The following is a 19,489-nucleotide window of genomic DNA, read 5'->3' on the forward strand; positions in this document are numbered from 1 at the left end:
TGCGTTAAAACAATTAGGTGTTAAATCTCCTCACAATCCTTCCTCCAGACGACTCAATCCCTGTTTTTTCTCCGTGTGTCAGCGCGCGCAGGTGACGAGCTGAAGGTGGAGCAGGGCGTGAAGGACATGCGCTCCCTCAGCCTCCCCAACATGAAGCCCTCTGCGGGTCAGAGCCCCTACATCCTCACCCCCGGCTCCGAGAAGGTGGAGCACGGCTCGCTGGGACGCAAAGAAAACCTGGATCTGCTGGTGAGTCCAGACGCTGTGATTATTATTCTCATGACTCCAAACACACACACACACACACACCCAGTGACTCGCTTCGACACGCCTCCTTTCTTTTCCATCACCTCACCTCCTCCTCCTTCTGTCCCATCATGCCTTGTGCAAGTATCTCCTGATAATCCCATCATGATCTCATTGTTTTCACCACCTTTGTTCGTCAGCTGCAGCCTGGGAATGTATTTTTGGATTTCCCATTTAGCGTGTGTGTGTGTGTGTGTGTGTACTTGGTGTGTGTGTGCCAGCCTGCGCTCTGTGCTCTGTGCCGCTGACTGATCCCCTGAATCTCATTTAATGATGAGTTCACTCAGGAACACTTTGTGCCACTTCAGCACTTCCTGCAGCCACAGGAAGTGTGTTTTATTGTTGCTGCTGAAAGATGCTGAGAGGTCGACTGAGGTCTGCAGGATCCCGAGCGGCTCGGCTGCCAAACGCGGGCGTGGAAACCCAAACGGGGCAGACGGTCATCAGGTTCATGCAGCGCCACATGACGACCCTGTAATAAAAAAGAAAGAAAGAGGATTCAGCCTTTCAACTTCATTTTCGACCCTGTTTGTGTCTACGTGCCGACACGCAGATCATCCTGCAGCTGATGTCATTGCACCCCGAGGCGGGGAACAGGTAGGCGCTCAGTCATTTCACCGCCATCTGTGGGGATACGTCATTAAAGTTCGTCAGCAGGCGGAGACGTAAACACAGATGTAGTCACACACTTTAACTCAAACCACTCTTACTTCTCTCGATTGTTTCTCTCCTTTGTTTGTGTCAGACGTCAAACCGCTGAGTGTGATTCCCCCTGAAGTTCAGCCAAATCGTTTCAGCGTTGCCACACTGCAAGCGATGACACGCCTGATTTATTGGCTCTCAGTTTGGGAAGAGTGAAGTCAGTTGATGTGGAGACCTCAGGGGGGCAGTAATGCTTCATTTTGGATGTCAGGAAACATGGATGAAGCTTCTGTTGGAGCTGCTGTTTCTGCTGCAGAGCCAAAATATACTTTTATTTTGGGTTCAGCACTTTTGTTTCATTACTGATCAGTCATTACATTTCAGGTTTTATTTTAAAAAAAGAAATAAAATTGAATACCAGTTTGTCGTTAAAGCTCTAACAAGCCTCAAAAGCTGATCCACTGAATTTATTTTGCGGCAGTTTGTCTCGGGCATCTGATGAGGATGCCTCCCGGACGCCTCCCTGGTGAGGTGTTCAGGGCACGTCCCACCGGGAGGAGACCCCGGGGCAGACCCAGGACACGCTGGAGAGACTACATCTCTCGGCTGGCCTGGGAACGTCTTGGGATCCCCCTGGAAGAGCTAGACGAAGTGGCTAGGGAGAGGGAAGTCTGGGCTTCCCTGCTTAGGCTGCTGCCCCCGCGACCCGACCCCGGATAAGCGGAAGAAAATGGATGGATGGATGGACAGTTTGTCTCCTTAAAGCTGAATTTCACAGATTTCCCACATGATTGTTCATCCTTTTCTCAAAAACAGGATGCAGAATTTTACAACAGGAGGATGTTTTTACCTTGAGAAGTAGGTAAAGGGTGGAAAATGTCTCTTTTCTTTTATTACGTACAAGTCTGGATCAGGTCTGCACAATATATTGTTCAGTGTTGTCATGTCAATATTTGCATCCGCAATATTTATTTGTCTATTTATTGCACTTATAAGAAATGAAACACAAAATGAAGCGTACATAATGATTTAATAAAACAAACAAGAAAACAAAACTGAACAAAGCAACAAATAGTAACAACAGGAAATGTGCAGAAGAGGCCAGTAAAACCCATCAGGGCTTGTCGAGCGGCCCTCCTAGAGACAAGAACGAAATATACTCATACATACACACGAATACACAAATGTATTACAGTAATTCAAACAAATAAAAATACAGTTAAACAGGTGTTATAAAGTGTTAGCAAAAGAGGGATAGGAAGAAAAATATATCGATGGGATATGTTATGCTTGCTCTAGAAATTTCTTTAAACATTTCTTTTCATCGATTCAAATCTCTGGCAAAATATTCAAGTCTACAAAAAAGGCAAAACATGAGAGCCTCTATGTTCATTGATGTAAAATAGTCACTTACAAGAAATATTATATGCCAAAATCAATAATTAACAGATATTAACATGAATAAGACTCTTTGCTAACATAAATAGCGTTCACAGAGGCAGAGAGAGACCAAGTCTTTTTTCAAAAAACTTCAAAAATATCACATTATCATTTTTTCCCAATATGGTGCAGCACTAGTCTGGCTTAGCTGTATATTGTAGATAAACATACGGTGGCCAGTAGGTGTCAGCAATTTGCAAAAGCCCCCAAAAAATGCATAGTGGTCTCACTTTGTGACCTCCTTTGTGGTATTCATGTTTCTGTAACATTTACAGTCAAAGTGTCATCTTATGATTAGCTTTAAGAATCAGTCGTATCATAACATTAGCATCATAGTAGTGATGTTCAATACCACTTTTTATGCAGACCGATACCAGTACGTGTAGTCCCTATTAAGTACTCACCGATACAGAGTACTGATACTACTAGTGCTTTTGTTACATAAAATTTCGATTAACAGTGACAGATCATTTCGATCAAACACAGCAAAGTCACTTTGCCAGTAAGTCCAAATAAAACACAAACAACTCTCTGAGTTCTGAATTTTTTTGATAAATATTTTAAAGACATTTTTAAAAGTTTGCAATAAAACTAGCAACTGTTAGAGTTTAAGTATTTTTAAAAGTGAAATAAAGTGCAAAATAACAAAAAATTAAACTGTTAACTCTTCCTGGCTAATTCACATTGTCTGGCGCACGTTTGCTGTGGTGTTAAACTGCAGCAATTAGCAGCAACTAGTAGCGAGGAAGACTTGCTCTACGTAAGACTTTCTTGCCTAGAGTATCTGCTGCTGGTATCTGCAGCCTTCACGAGGACCGATACCTTGAAAAAAGGCCATTCTTACATTATAGCATTATTAATCATAGCTGAAGCTGAAAAACAATGTTTTACTTTAACATCTCTCTATCTGTTGGGATAACTGACCTCTTTTAACTTCTGTTGTGCTGTTGCTTTTGCGAGTTGTCTGACACCTACAGGCCACCGTATAAATATATTCTCAAAGTAAATATATTACCAATCAAACTGTGTTCATTCCAGTTTTTCATTTATAATGGTAATAGTTTATTTATTTATATAGCACCTTTAAAAACAAATTGCTCAGACTTTTTAAAACTTGTCAAACATCAGGGAGATGACAGGAAACATTTAGCTGAGGGAAGGTCATGGTGAGTAAAATATTTTTGGAAAAAAAAAAAAAGGGGGAAAAAAAAGGAAACGTCAACTTCACCTCAAGTGAAAAAAGGGAAATACCAAACAAAGACATCAAGCAACCAGGGAAATACTTAGGAGCATAAAGTTTAACATATAGAAAAATAAATGAAACAGTTAAAAGAGAAAAATAACAACAAGTGGATCAAAAATACATAAAAACAAGTTTGTAAAAGTGAGTTTTCAGAAGAGATTTCAAAGATTTTACTGACTCGAGTGGCGCTCGACTTTGTAACGACCAGCAGAGCTCCACCTGAGGATCTGATCAATAAATCTTTAAACCAAGAGATGCACAAGGAACCAGTGGAGAGAATCCAGGACAGGATGTGATGTAACGTCTTCTGTTAAAACCAGGAAGTAGCCCAGCTGCTGCGTTTTGGAGCAGGTGGAGGCAGGAAGGAGATTAATGGGTGACACCTGAGAGGAGGGAGTTACAGTCATTTCAAGTCAGTCAAACCATTTAACTCAGTTTGAGCTCAACTTGGCAGATATTTTATCAGGAAATGAGAGGAAGTACAACTGAATGAACGTCTCATTCTTGAGGTTGTGAAGCCTTTTGGTGACTCATGAATTATTTCAATCCTGGACTCAAATCAGAGCCAAATCTCTCTGAAGTCCACTGACACTTTCGTCTTGAGCCGTCTCAGCAGCGGAGAGCTTGTGATACGTTTAAGGTGCCATCCGCCGAGTGCGGTCTCTGAGTTTCTATGGCAGCAGCTTCTTTATTGAACAGAGGGAGACGTCTGGACGTTAGCTCGGTGACCGGCGCTCTGTGCGTCCTCTGCAGAGGCTTCCTGCTTTATCTCTGCATGCTTGTTGGGTTTTATGGAGCCTGGCAGAGAGCTCTGATGATCTAGATTGATTATGTTACAATAGGGCGCCTGGGGAGCCGTTCTGATTGGTCGAAAGCACATTCCAGGCTGCTGATTGCGCCATAAAGCATCGCTATCCATCTGTGCCCTGCTCTTATTGCACAATCTGCACATAATGCGCCGATATCAAACACTTTTTCTACACGTTTTAAGATCTTTCCATCCTTCCCTCTGGGGTCTCTGCTCAGGATGTTTTTGCTCTAAAAGCAGCACAACCTGACGTCACGTCTGAGCTGAAACACATCCTCATACATCAGGGACAAACACAATCATAATCCAATCGCATTTCCAGTGATACAGCATTTATTGTGGGTCACAGACTGAAACTCTCACTCAGCTTTCCTTTTCCCCTGAAGAGAAACTGCAGCTTTTACAGTCGTCATAAAGATAAGCTGACAGTCGGGACCTTTGTGATTTCCAGTAATCGCGCTCAGAACGTTGATCCCAGTCTGTCAGTTATATCTTTTATGTAACACACCATCATTAGTTGCCATAGCAACATGAACTCAACACTAAAGAGGTGGCAAACACATCTGTAAATCATTTTAAATACAGTAAATGCTCCATAAATATTAGGACTCCAATCTGCTGCCAGCTCTTCATCTACAGACCGCTCCTCACAGGCTGGAGAGGAGCTCTTCACAGTTTGGAGTCTGATGGTTTTGGCTTTCTTCAGGGGTCATTGACCTTTAAATGGATCCTCCATATGTGTCGCTGCTCTCTGAATGAACTCCTGAGGAAGCTACGATCCTTCCTCTCAGCACGTATGAGGGTCAGACTGTGAGGTGGTGTAACGTTGGAAACAGAAGTTAGATTTTTAATCAGATTCTCATTCTTGTTTCCAAATCAAATTATTCTGATCTGTTTTTGTTTTTTTTTAATTTAGCCCTATCTATAAATAGTGTCAGGAGCCAAAAGGTCATACTTTGAATTTATGAATTAAAAGAGTGATAGGTGAATTTGTCACTCTGAGAGCATTTTCTGACAAAGTTGCCAAGTTAACCTTTATAACCACCAATGAATCATGCTCAGTGGTCGCACTGAAAGCCAGACTGTGAACATGTTTTGTCATCTCGCTCGTCTCCGAGAACATTTTCTGCTTTTCTTTGTTTTATTAGACAGTTAACTAAAGACTTCAGGGGTCTTGAACTGTGCTAAAATGGAGAATCCTGGAACATCCTGACCCTTTTTTTGTGCAGTGGAGAGATAAGGAGAAACAGAAGAGGTCAAATTGTGGACTGTTTTCTTCCATCTTCTGTGACCAAATTTGTCTTGTTTCTATTAAGTAATGCAAGTGCAATACAAGTGGTGTATAGAAACTAAAAAAAAGAGAAAAAAGGAAATTTTGGAAAAGAAGAGGAGAACTAAGAAGACAACAAAAACTTAACAACCAGAGTCAAGGACTGGAGGCTCGGACAAAATGTGTGTGAGTGTGCGTGTGCATGTGTATGTGTTGAGGGCAAAAAGAGATTTTTGAGAATAAGAAAAGAAATGAATAAATAGATAAATGAAAAGTGACTGATTATTTAAATACTGCAATCAGTAATAGACTTGAGGGACTGCAGTAGCAATAAAAATTACAATCACAACACTTGAGTAAAGAATTCAAGATTTTCTGGTTCTAGTAATGTAAAGTGGAAAAAAAAAAACAAAACAATAACAATTACTAAAAATCTGATAAATCTGAAAAATCTTATAATAATAATAATTTGTATTCTTCTTCTCCTTTTGTTATTATTATAAAATAATAAATATTAGTATTATTATTATTATTATTATAAAATAATAATAATAATGATAAAGAATATTCAAAGAAAATCAATTCAGACAAAATGTTGAAAAAAGGAAAAAAGGTAAAAAATGTTGAATGCATACATTTTCAAGAATCAGTAATAAACAAAACTGTGAAAAATAAAGAAAAAGAAAAAAGACAGTATTCTTAAACAAAAATGTGTAAAAATAAAACAGAAATAGTAATAAAATAATTATGATATTGATAATAATGATGAAAATAATAATAATAATAATAATAATAATAATAATAATAATAATAATAATAATAATTGTTATTATTATTATTATTATTATTATTATTATTATTATTATTATTATTATAAACAATAATTAATTTTATAGAAATAATGATAATAACAATAAGTAAACACTCTGGAAAAAAAGATTTTTAAATAATTTAAAAGAAAAAGGAAATCTTGATTTTAAATCTATGTGTTGCATGCATACATGTATGATGTGACCAAAGAAATTTTAAATTAAGCTGCGATGAAAATCACTATGTGGCTAATTTACATTTATTTGCTATTTTATTATTTTACCTATAATAAATGGGAAATAATGCTTTTAACTTGCATATTACAAGTGAAAAAAATGGTCAAAGTGTACCTTTTTTTACCACCTCATTTTAATTTTTTTTTAAACACAAATTCTGACATCAGATCAACTTTGTTTTCTGTGTAATATCTTAACACTAAAAGGCATATACAAGCTTTACTCTGGCAGTTTTTAGACTAAACATGAAATATTGATCCTTATAAGTCATCTGCAGATAAACAATAAGACAAATACCAGTAAAGCTTTGTTTCCGGCATTCAGAGAGACACGCTGACTCCTGACTTGGCCTCGGGGTTTGAAGACTTTGTTATGCAATCATCAGAGGAGGTAGATAATCTTGTTTTATAATAGACAAAGAGTCAGCACTGGGGAAATACCACATCTGATAAAAGCCCCAAAAATCCCTAAGGGCTAGAAACACTTCAGCTGATCACTGTCTGTAAACTGAAACCAAAACATGGGGACACACACACACAACCCCTCTCATGATCCATACTGTTGCTGTATTCCTGTCTCAGCTCATACAATGCTCTCTGTGTGCTGTGTTTAAGAACAGGAAAGACAAAGGCAGAAGCTATTGTCGTCATTTATTTCCTCTTCTTAAACTGGGTCACGCAGTTTTCACTCCCTGTGAGTGTGGATGTGTCTTCAGTGGCGCGTCTCGTCTCGCTATCAGACCTCTGATGGAATAAAGAGAAGACAATCACAGTCACACTCAGAGACGCTTTGAATAACAAAAGCTGAATCAGGAGCAGAGCTGTGGGACTTTACTGCCAGTTAAAGAGGGGTCAAATAGGGCGAATTAGACTGCTGTGGGTACAGTTTGTTAATAGGGTGAGAAGTATCTGTTTGGCGTTAATACGAGACTCTAAGTGTGTTGATGAGTGTGAGATTTAAAGCTACAGTAAGGGGTTTTACTCTAGTTTCTGAAACAGGTTGAAGTCGATACTGATGCTTCTTCATGACCTATAAAAGAAACTGGACTATCAGGAACAAGACGGATTCATTTCCAGTTATGATTCCTGTAACCTCTGAGAAGGGGGCGGAGCCAGGCCAGATGATTGACAGCACACTAGATAACAATCTGTCTTTGTTTTATTACAACAATATTCAAAACATGTTAAATAATTGGCAGTAACAGGAAGTAGAATGAGATTTGGAGTCCAAAAACATTGATATGGCATATACCAAATTTGTCCACAGGGGGCGCCATAAACAACACATAAGGACATTATCTCACAGGAGCTTTAATGTGTAATTAGCAACATTAAGCTTCTATTTTTACAAGCTTTAACAGCAAAATCAATTATAATTTAAGTTAAGGTTATTATATTTTTTTAAAGTGACGGAAAAGTTACGCCCACAGGGGGCGCCAAAATCATCATATAAGGACATTTTCTCACAGGAGCTGTAATGTGGAATTAGCAACATTAAGCCACTAATTTTACAAGATTTAACAGCAAAATCAATCAACATTTAAGTTAATGTTTAAAAAAGAAATTAAAGTGACGGAAAAGTTACGTCCACAGGGGGCGCAAAAATCAACACATAATGACATTTTCTCACAGGAGCTTTAATGTTTGATTGGCAACATTAGGCCACTAATTTTACAAGCTTTAATAGCAAAATCAATAATAGTTTAAGTTAAGTTTATAAAAAATGTTTGAAGTGATGGAAAAGTTACAATCACAGGGGGCGCCAAAATCAACACATAATGACATTTTCTCATGTGGAATTAGTAACATTAAGCCACTATTTTTTTTACAAGTTTAACAGAAAAATCAGTTATAATTTAAGTTAAGGTTATAATATTTTTTTAAAGTGACGTAAAAGTCACGTCCACAGGGGGCGCCAAAATCAACATTTGATGACATTTTCTCACAGGAGCTTTAATATGGAATGAGACATTTTTTCACAGGAGCTTTAATGTGGAATTAGCAACATTAAGGCACTAACTTTTTACAAGCTTTAACAGCAAAATCAGTTATAATTTAAGTTAAGGTTATAATATTTTTATTGAGTGGCGTTAAAGTTACGCAAAACTTTACAAACTTATTATTTATGTATGTTTCACTTCAATATCACTTATACATTATCTCATAATTGGGACCAAAACATGATTAATCTACTTATGTGGTTGTCATTATGTTTACCTGGGTTTTGGTCATCCTAGCTTCTGATTGGTTGGTTCTGTGTCATGTGATTCAGGAACAAGGAAGTGCCAATGTTAAGTCAATGTTGGCCTTTTAGGTGTTTTCCTCAGCTTAGCTTGTTTGTGGACTGAATATTTGAGGCTTTTGGAGTCTTGTTGAAGAATTTTAAGATTTACTTTTTACTTTGTGACTTTAAAACGCTCATCTTTTGTTTGTAAACACAGAAAAATTGGTGTGTTTTTCAAGGAAGAGGACACATAGGTGCCCTAAAGTTTCGTCCAGGATATTTACCTCAGGTTTAAACGTCCATCTGTCCTCCCTCTGTGTCTTCACACCACCTGTGTGTTTGTTAGCACTTCTTTAATTAACCTAATTATGTGAGGAGTGTATTTGCCAGATGGTGTGTAGGAGGAGCAACACCCTGAGAGGCCAGAGGAGGTGTATGTCTGGGTCATGTGTGTGTGTGTTTGGAAGGACAAAGAACTTCCCCTGATGCCTAAAGGTGGAGATAACACACACTCACACACACACACCTTCCTGACTGCTGTGTGTGACCGTTGGCCTGCAGTGCAGAGTACCTGCAGAATCAGACACACACATGATGTTGCTCTCTGATCTGCGCTTGTGATTTCTTGGAGATGGATCCTTCCTGACTTTTTTTGGAAATAGCTTTTTGACTCAACAGCTCCTTTTTTTGTGTGTGTGTGTGATCTGTGATTTTTTTGGAGGAGTTTTTCTGCTGAAGATGGTTCGATTCAGTCGTCTGTCGTCTTGGCGCAGCTGGGACCTGCTGCATGTGGACTCAGCCATTCCTGAGTCGCCTCATGACATAAAGCTAACGCCAATCGACTGTCAGGTGAGACGCTCGCTGGTACTTTGTTTCTGTGTGGCAGCAAAATTCAGGATTTTGTCAACTAATAACAATGAATTCAAATTGTTGACAACTTTATTTATATTGCACCCCTGTGACTGATGAAATTGTCAAACCCAAACAGCTGGAAAAAAAGCAAGACAACACAGGCAATATGAGTATTATTGGAAGTTTAAAGTGAGGGTAAAAGATGAAGAAACGAGAAGAAAAGAGGGGGATGAGGTTAAAGAGGGGTATCGCTGAAAAAAGGAAAAGCAGTGTGAATATAAAGGGAAGTAAAAAAGTAAGAGAAGTGATAAAAGGAACATCGTGGAAGAGTGAATTTTAACAAACTGGTTAAAGGAAGTGACTTTTAATCACTTTTTTTGATTCAGGATTGTTTTGTAGCGCTAAAATCAAAGATCAAGAAGGAAAAAGTTGTAATATGCAGCTTTAACATGCCCTAACATGCTTCTTGACCTAATTTGGTGCAATCCACAAAAAAAAAAGAGTTTAATCATCCACCTTTTGTTTTGGTCCCACTGATCTCATCCTTTCCTCTCAGGCTCCATAGCAGACTCGTGTGTGTTTGTGTATTGAGTGACGTGTGGCGCTGGCTGAGGGTTTGTGTGTTAAGAGCTTTGTTTTGACACCTCTCTGAATAAAGCCTCAGTTTGTGTCTCTGCTGTTTTGGGTCGATTTTCTGACCCGCTCTGGCCCTGAAACGTGCAGCATGTGATGCAGTGTCTCTCAGTTTCTATTTCCTGGTTGTGTTGAAGCGTTTATGTGTGTGTGCTCTCAGGAAGGTCAGTGTCACGCTGTTTTCCCATCGTTAATCACCTCACCTGATCAAGGGGAGCTGTTATCAGAGAGCTAACATTCAGCGGTAGCAGGAGCCTGAGGCGGGGGTGGGGGTGGGTGGTGGATGCGATGCGGGGGTTTCTTTGCTCTTTCTTTGTCACCACTTACTTTTAATACAATCCCGTCACTTTAAAGATTTTCTTCTTTTTAGGCCAAGGTTAACGCCACAAACCTCTGTGATAAGATAAGGCTGTGAGGGGGGGACGCAGAGCTTGATATCGTTAACCTGACTCCCCCTCCTCCTCTTCAGACTCTGCATCAGTTCCCAGAGAGAGTCACTCTCTGTGCCCTCGGCTGTGACTGACAGGTTTACACAGGAGGAGCAGGGGAAACCTTGTAAACATAATTAGTTAGGCAGACATATCCGGAGCAGGGTGGTGTTTACTGAGCGACCCAAGCCACATTTCTCAGTTGAACTATAACCAACGCTGGTTGGAGTAACCTGGGTTGAACTTTCCTATAACTTGAGTCACACCTTCACTTAAAAACAGTTTAGTTGTAACTGTGTGGTGGAAAGAAATCATGAAGAGATTAAATCTTTATTTGTTTACGAGTGAAAACACATTAAGCTTTGATTTCCATAAAGAGGCAGGTGCAACAGATTGTTTCAAGAACTTCTAAAGCAATCAAATGTTTATTCTAATGATAAAAAGCTCAAGCAAGTGTAGTTAAAGGCATTGTAAGGAATTTTAGCTGTAGTTGAAATAATCAGATGCCTTTACATGATCTACAAGGTAAAAAGAGATTATCAGCAACAGTATTTGTTATTATTATATTCACAAGTGTTTCTACACAGGTTATATTTTATGCTAATAGATGGAGAACTCTTCAATCACAGCTTTGCTGGCTTAACTGTTTATCACCCAGGCAGCCTTGACTTTTGTTTTGTTATTTTTCCTTAAATGAGTCAGAAATCATGCTTGGAAAAGCTCATCTTCTCTTCTTTCATCAACCATCAGATTTTTTTTTTGCTTGCCCATTTAGTTGAAGAGTTACGGTAATGAGAATAGCTTGCACCAGTAACTGCTTGTAATTAAAATGTTGTTACATGTGGTTTCCTGTGCAGTACTGTAATACTGTAAATACTGGTAAAGCTTTTTTGTCTTCTTTAAGGAGACATTTGAATTTTATCGCTTGCCTGTTTAGTTGAAGCGTTACGGTAATGAGAATATCTTGCGCAAATTACTGCTTGTACCTGGAATGTCATTGTGGATTTCTCTGCAGTACCGTAATGCCCTGGATATTGATAAAGCTTTTTTATCTCCTTAAGGAGAGGTTACATTTTTATTGCTTGCCCATTTAGTTGAAGAGTTAAGGTAATGAGAATAGCATGCTACAATTACCGTCTGTAATTGGAAAGTTGTTGCATGTGGATTCCTGTGCAGTACCATACTACCCTGAATATTAGTAAATGTTTTTTTGTCTTCTTAAGAAGACAATTGAATATTATCGCTTGCCCATTTAGTTGAAGAGTTACGGTAATGAGAATAGCTTGCACCAGCTATTGTCTGAAATTGGAAAGTTGTTGCATGTGGATTCCTGTGCAGTACTGTAATACCCTGAATATTGAAATTAAGCTTTTTGTCTCTAAGGAGACATTTGAATTTATAGCTTGCCCATTTAGTTGAAGAGTTAAGGTAATGAGAATATCTTGCACCAGTTATTGCCTGTACCTGGAATGTTAAACTGGATTCCTGTGCAGTACTTTAATACCCTGGATATTGGGGTAAAGTTTTTTTGTTTTCTTTAAGGAGACATTTGAATTTTGGTTGCCCATTTAGTTGAAGACTTACTGTAATTTAAAGAGTGCTTGTAAAATAGGATTGACAATGGACTTAAATCCTTCTTTGAAGAGTGACAAGATCAATCATGTGCTTAGTTATGCTTTCAGGCAGTTATTGGGACACAGGTGTCCACATTGTAACACCAGCTAATGTTATCTGTGGAAGCTAGCTGATGGTAAAAACCAAAATTTATAAAGTTTAGCTGTTTAATTATGTTTGAAGTAGCTTTAAAAAAGAATATTCATTATTTTCTATGACCACCCTTTGGGTTTGGGTGACGGTGCTCATGGGAAATGCAGTCTTCATTCTGAGAAATCATATACAGAATTTACACATCATGAAAACAACTTACTGTTCCTTTAATTTCTTTCACTGTTGTGAAAAAGTAAACAACTTTTTATGCTGATGTAAGGGGAAAAAAACCCACAAATTCTGAAGGCAAATGAACGATAAAGTTTAACACCAACATTCAGCAAACTTAATGATTAACTTCATAGTATCACTGTTCTGCCTGACTTGTTTGTGCGTCTCTCCTTCTCATAAGCTGACTATTAAAAGTGCTGAAACATGCAAGTAAACAAAAGGGAATTTCCCAGGCTGTTGTTATCAGCCTCTGTCTTTTTTCCGTGTTTTGGCCAACCAGCGTGGCATTGTTTAAAGTCTCCTGCCCAAACTGATCACTGATAGCAGAAAGAATAGTGGACTGACTTCAAATGAGAGCGCAGTGACACATGGGTCTGTGGCCGCCTCTTAATTGTCTTTGACTTCTGGGAATAAAAGTTAAATCTGTGATGGAAGCAGAAATTTCCCCACAAATGCTCGAGGTTTACAGAAAATAGTGAGGTTGATTTGTGCCGGAGCAGCTTGTTTAGACTGACCCTTGAGAGGTTTTGGCTCAGCAGAGCAGCAGGATGTGTGCTGTGTTTGGGCCAGGGAGCTCCCTCCAAGCCGTCACCCTGACTCCACCTCCAAATATTCAGATCAGCCTCCCCTCGCCTTGGGTTTTTTTGCGCCCTGGCCCTGCCTCCTCTTTCCTGCCTGACACAATGAGGCAGGATCCTCCTGGTTGCTATGACTTCAGCCCAGTGTCTGCGTGAAATGCTACCACTGGCTGTTTGGACAGCGGGACAGGACAGAGACACGACCAGGGTTCAAAGAGACGCTGCTGTTGAGCACGGCGGGACGCGACAGACTGACACCAGGAACCCGGACCCTGACAGCTGGAACGGGACGTTTCAAGACCGCATGAAGTTGAGGACGAGTCTGTTTACGGTGGTGCAGTTCCCTCTGGATTGATTGAGCATCTTGCAGACGAGGAGAGTGGATGTAGGAGAGTGGAGGGGAATAGAAGCAGCTGGCTCCAGATGGGCTGCGATCCATGAGTCCGACTGCAGGATTAGGATGGTTTTTGTTTCTTTTGACATGCCGCTGGCTTCGATGGTGAGCACTGGTGGGAAAGTGTGTTTTAATCACAGCTTCCTGCCCTTGTCTTGCTACATTCTATCATTCATTGCCTTTTTAATCTAACCACAATCCACTCTGTAGACTAGCTTAAATGCTGTTCTTTTATTCTGTATATTTCAGTTTCCCTGGTAGCGTGTCGTCAGCCGTGCAGGGTCCAAACTCCCCGTGCCTCCCTGGGGTCTGACACTTCCTAACACCTGTGTCCTTGACCACTTGGCCCAGAAAAAGCCCCTAAAAGCCTCTGTACTTGTTTCCTTTTCACCACTTTCTTTTCTTGCTTTAAAGTCTCTCCACGGCTGACTCTTTCTCTGCTGCGGTGATAACTCTTGAAGAGATAAAAGGACTTTGAAGACCTGCAGGACCCCCCACTCTGATTTACTATCCCGTTATGCAACCTGGTACGAGCCACTTGTGTGCCTTTTAGTCCAGTAAAGTGTTTGCACAAAAGCTCTGGGGCTGTTCTTCCTAAAATGGGAGCCTGTTTGGAACAATTGGAGCTAAGCTGCCCCAAACGTTTGCATTTCACTCTTACATACACGCCACACACACACACGTATACGTTTGATAAGTCTTTATCTGCTCTTTGACAGACGGTGTTTATGTCTGACACTCGGATCAGGCCGGCGCTTTGTCTCCATTCACTCAGAGCTGGACTCTTCCTGCACCTGCTTTCTGTCCCGCTCATATTTTACAGTTCAAGTGAGATTTTTTTTCATCCATAGCTTCTGTAAACAGTCTTTACATTATGTAAGAAAAGGTTGATAAATGTCTGGGAAGGAGACTGGAGGAGGGGGAAGAGATGTGAAAACTGTGGAGTTGTTTCCTCCTCCGCTGTTGCCTTGCAGTAGAAACCCCAGGTTTGCTGGCTGTTACTTGCAAAACTCAGAAAATTTTACGTTTTTCAACATCAAGCTCCAGTTAAAGAGGAGGTTAGCTGAAATTCATGGGAAGGCTCCTTTAAGTAGTACACTAATTTCTAATCATGCATATTAACTCTTAAGTTTTCATGATACTTAGAGCTTTTTTGTTTAAAACCCAGACTTTTTTTTTCTCCTTAAGCTGCTTCAAATCAAAGCAGTGTTGATGTATTCATTGTTTAGGGTCATACATGATAATTTAAAGGTTTTTTTAATGATATTTAGGCATTTAACTTATTTTAATTCTGTTTTTCTTGGATTGATGAGCATTTTTTTTCGTTAATAATAATCAAAACGCCTTTTAGTCGAGAAAATGTGGCCAAAATTCAAAAATGATGAGCAAAATTAAGTTTGATAAATCTTGTGAAGTGTTTGGAATGTAAAAGTTGTTTTCGTGTTTCCTCCTCCGCTGTTGCCCTGGAGTAGAAAGCACCAAGTTTTTTAGTTTTTTTGGATTAATTGATTTTTTTGACTCATTATTAGCTGAAAAGTCATGGAGGATTGTCATTTATCCTCTTTAGACCCAGCGTCCACATATATGGACGTTATATTTCTGTCTCTCAGACCTATGATACTTTATTTTCTTAATACTTTGACCTATTAGCCACATTTAGGGACACTGCCCACATCATCTTTTGGTGATATCTCAATATTACACCCATTTTAGTGGGAAAAAAACTATGTTTTTAACTTCAATAACACTACCACCAAACAACTAATAGAGAATTCATAACAAAAATAATCAACATTACATTATTCAGACAGTAATAAGGACATATTTGCCCACATCATGACACTTGCTAACGTTAAAGTGTTTAACTGCTTGTCTGTGGAAGCTAGCTGATGCTAAAAACAAGAGTTTATAAAGTTTAGCTGTTTTATACTGTTAAAAGTAGCTTAAAGAAATAATATTTATTTTTTTCTTTGACAACACTTTGGGTTTGGGTGACGATGCTCATGGGAAATGCAGTCTTCATTCTGAGAAATCACATCCAGAATTGATACAACTTAAAAACTACTTACTGTTCCTTTAATTTCTGAAGTTTTCACTGTTGTGAAAAATTAGACAACTTTTAATGCTAAGGTAAGGGAAAACACAAATTTCTGCTGAATATTACATTTCTGCCTCTCAGACCCATGATACTTTGATCTATTAGCTACATTTAGGGACACTGCCCACATCATCTTTTGGTGATATCTCAACATTACACCCATTTTAGTGAAAAAAACAACATATTTAAGTACAACAACACTACTAACAAACAAGGAGGAATCAAAACAAAAAATAATATTACTTCCTGAACAGAGACCGAGTTCAGTTATTATACTTATTAGGGCTGAATAATTAATCAAATATAAACTGACATCGCAATATAACTGAGTGCAATTTTCAAATCACAGAGTCTGCAATTTATAAAAATAAAATTTAAAAAAAGTTTTATGTACACAAACCTTCAGTCTATTTCATTTCATCACAACATGTAGGCCTATACTACTATAGAATGATATAGAATGATTTTATTTAAATAATAAATAAATAAATAAATAAATAAAATTAAATAAAAATAGATAAATAAAATTGCATGCTAAATTGCAATATTAGTCCAAAAAAAATCGCAATGAGATTATTTTCCAATATCGTTCAGCCCTTATACTTAATAGGTCTTACTTGCCCCAAAAAGTAACATGAATTAAAAAATGCACTTCTGTTATGATTGGACTGATGAGCATTTATGAACTTTTAGGCCTTGAAATGTGTTGAAATTTAGAAACTGCCCAACCTCAGAAAAGTTTGTGCTTAAGATCAAAAGTTCGGGAATGTTTCCTCCTCCGCTGTTGCCTTGGAGTTGAAAGCACAGGCTCTGCTAGCTATTGTTTTCAAAATAAACCTACACATATCAAATTTTCTTTGTTTAATTCTGCATCAAATCATTATATTTACATCATTAAGTTTTAGTTTAACAGAAGATTAGCCTAAATACCAGCGTCAATATATTTATTTCAAAAGTTTTAATGATATTTAAGGCTCTTACCAACTGTAATTTCTACTTTAATCAGACAGATTAGCATTTTTTAAAACAAAATGTGTCAGTTTTTAGTCAAAAAATGTTGTAAAATCAGAAAAGGACCCTCATTGTTGAAAGAAATATCAAAAAGTGTCCTTTTTTGTTCACTTCTCAGCCTGAAAACTTAAGATTTTCCTCTTTACTTTGTTTGATGATGAAGAAAAGCAGCTGGTTTAAAGATCTTAGATGCTAAAACCTGCAAAAATTAGACTCTTACTACTTAATATTTGACATTTTTGTAAAAAAAAAAAAAAAAAGACAGATAGCTGGCAATTTATATATTTTTAAAGATCTTAGATGCTCAAACTTGCAAATATTTGAGGCATTTGACTAAAATATGACTGGAAGATGGAACTGATCTGCAAAATAAATGAGTTTTCATTGCTTTTATTCTCAATTATTTTGTTTTTTAACCCTTTATTTCTTATTAGTCTCTTGGGGTGATTGATATTGATTGATATTTTCTGCGTACTGCTCCTGTTGTTGAGTTTTCAGCACAGTTTGAGGAGCATTTCTTCAACCCTCATCCTGTCTCTGACACCCGACCCCCCAGCAGCTTGGACAGAAGTGTTTTTAAGGCATTGTGTGTGTGTGTGTGTGTGTGTGTGTTTCTGTGTGTGTGTCCATGTTTGTGAGTGTGCGGGGGGTGATCAGTGAAAGAATGTCCCTGGAATGGTCTCTCAGTTTCAGTGTCAGTGTCCTGGAATGTCAGTTCCTCATCGTGGTGTTTTGAAGGGGGGACGGCGTGGAGGTGGGTAGGGGGGGGTCACTGGTCCCCAGCAGCCGCAGCAGATTCCTCACCCTAACGGCAAAAACAACTGCTTCCTCAGATACTGACCTGGCCCCTGTTTGTTTGCTTTGCTGCCGCTCGTAAAGTGGACACAGATTGCATGAGCGCGGCTGCTCGCGGCGCCCGCTGACAGCGTGACAATAGAAAGAGGGGAACAATGGGCCGGCTCTGGACGTCTGTCCTGATGGAACAACCTCGCTCAGCCGCGCTCCCTGTGATGTAATGATGCATTCAGGGCGAGGAAGCGGCCGTCCTTCCCTCTCCTGTTTGTGTCTCATCATCAGGACGGCTGTAACGGCCGTGCTGATGTCATCCTCTGGCAGAATTCCCCTCTGATTTCCTGTTTATCCTGAACCTGTAAACTCCTCTCTGTCCTCTTTGTCTCTTTCTGTCCGTCTGACTGGAAACTCTTCTGTTTCCTGTAAAGATGACAAAATCATTCCTGCTTCGTTTTCTTTCATTTTCATTTCTTTAAACTCTTTTTCTCTCTTTCAGGGTCAGGCCCGACGCAGGAAGAACATGACAGAGTTTCTCGGGGAGGCCAACATCCCAACCCCGGATTCTCTGGGTCAGATCGGCGGCTCTCTGCCCGGCGTTGGTGCCGGACCTGACAGCTGGAAGAACCGCGCCGCCAGCCGCTTCAGTGGCTTCTTCAGCTCCAACGCAGCGGGACCCTTCGGCAAGGTAACACACGAGACACACAACTCCTCTCCTGAAAGAGAAATTGTACAATCTGTAGCTGTCCGGACATGTGTCAGAGAGAAAGAGATAAAGACGTGAACAGAACAGTAGCAGAGTAGCAGTGGGAGGAGGTCAGAAGGCCAGATCCCCCGAGTCCTGGTGAGGTAATTTCCCTCCAACGTCTCCTGACTTGTTGGCTCATGTACTTTCCTCCTCAGGAAAGGAGGAGGTGGGGAAAAAGTCGCTTGGTTCCAAAAAGGCTGAACATTTTAAAGGAAGAGACACACAAATTTGGAAATATAACTCTTTATTTCGCAGGTTATTTCCTCTTGTTCCCTTACGAAAACTTTGCTTTCCTGTTGTTCCTGTTTCAAAAGAGCCATTCTGCCTCAGCTCACCTGGATGAAAGTTACAAGGGAGCCACAAAATGTACTTTATCTTCAAAATGAAGACAAGAAACTGTATAAAATTCTAAACAAAGTAAAAATCTAGTGAATAATCGTCTGAAAAATTAGACGTTTTTTTTGTGTTTTTAAAACTGTTTATGTGATGTCATAGTTTTTTTTATTTTTAATAAATTTCCAGATAAAATTTGTAAACTTAAAAAAACTTATGACATTTCAATGAGTTGGGGAAAAAAAATCTAAAATTGTAAAAATTAAAAAAAATAAAAATAAAAAAACATAGAGGAAATTAAAAAAAAAAAATTACAAAGAAAGAAAAAGGAAATTCAAAAATATGCTTAAATCTTCATTTTCCAAAAATTTGCCAAAATAACAATTTCCAAAAAAATAGAAAAACTGAATAATCAATTTTTCAAAAGTGTTTTAAGGAGAAATTTGTTCTGTGTGTTAATTTATATAAATTTGCAAAAGTTATGACATTTCAATAAGTTGGTAATAATAAAAGAAAATGGCTTAAATCAAAAACTTAAAAAATTAGATAAAAAAAATGCGAAAACTATTTTATTTCAGAAAAACGTGCCAAAACAACATAAATCCCCCCCCCCAAAAAACTATATAATGCAATTTCATTTTTTTTCTCTTGTAAAAAAAAAATGAAAAAAAAAGTTTAAATTGCAAGATCGAAAAAAATTGGGGTTCAA

At 38.7% G+C, this 19,489-nt stretch overlaps 1 protein-coding gene across 5 annotated transcripts in view; it reads left to right on the forward strand.

Moving 5' to 3' along the window:
• The window catches only part of plekhg5b (pleckstrin homology domain containing, family G (with RhoGef domain) member 5b), a 119,505-nt gene that overhangs the window by 87,122 nt on the left and 12,894 nt on the right, over positions 1-19,489 (forward strand). For all 5 annotated transcript variants that reach the window (XM_074681735.1, XM_074681734.1, XM_074681738.1 and 2 more), the window contains 2 exons: positions 83-249; positions 18,199-18,387. In XM_074681735.1, the coding sequence (XP_074537836.1) occupies positions 83-249; positions 18,199-18,387 (356 nt within the window). The remainder of the gene's footprint in view (positions 1-82; positions 250-18,198; positions 18,388-19,489) is intronic.

This window comes from Halichoeres trimaculatus, unplaced genomic scaffold (genome assembly GCF_033239565.1).
Source record: "Halichoeres trimaculatus isolate MK-OKI-2021-1 unplaced genomic scaffold, fHalTri1.1 fHalTri1_scaffold_11, whole genome shotgun sequence".
In the NCBI taxonomy this organism is placed as follows: Eukaryota; Metazoa; Chordata; class Actinopteri; order Labriformes; family Labridae; genus Halichoeres; species Halichoeres trimaculatus.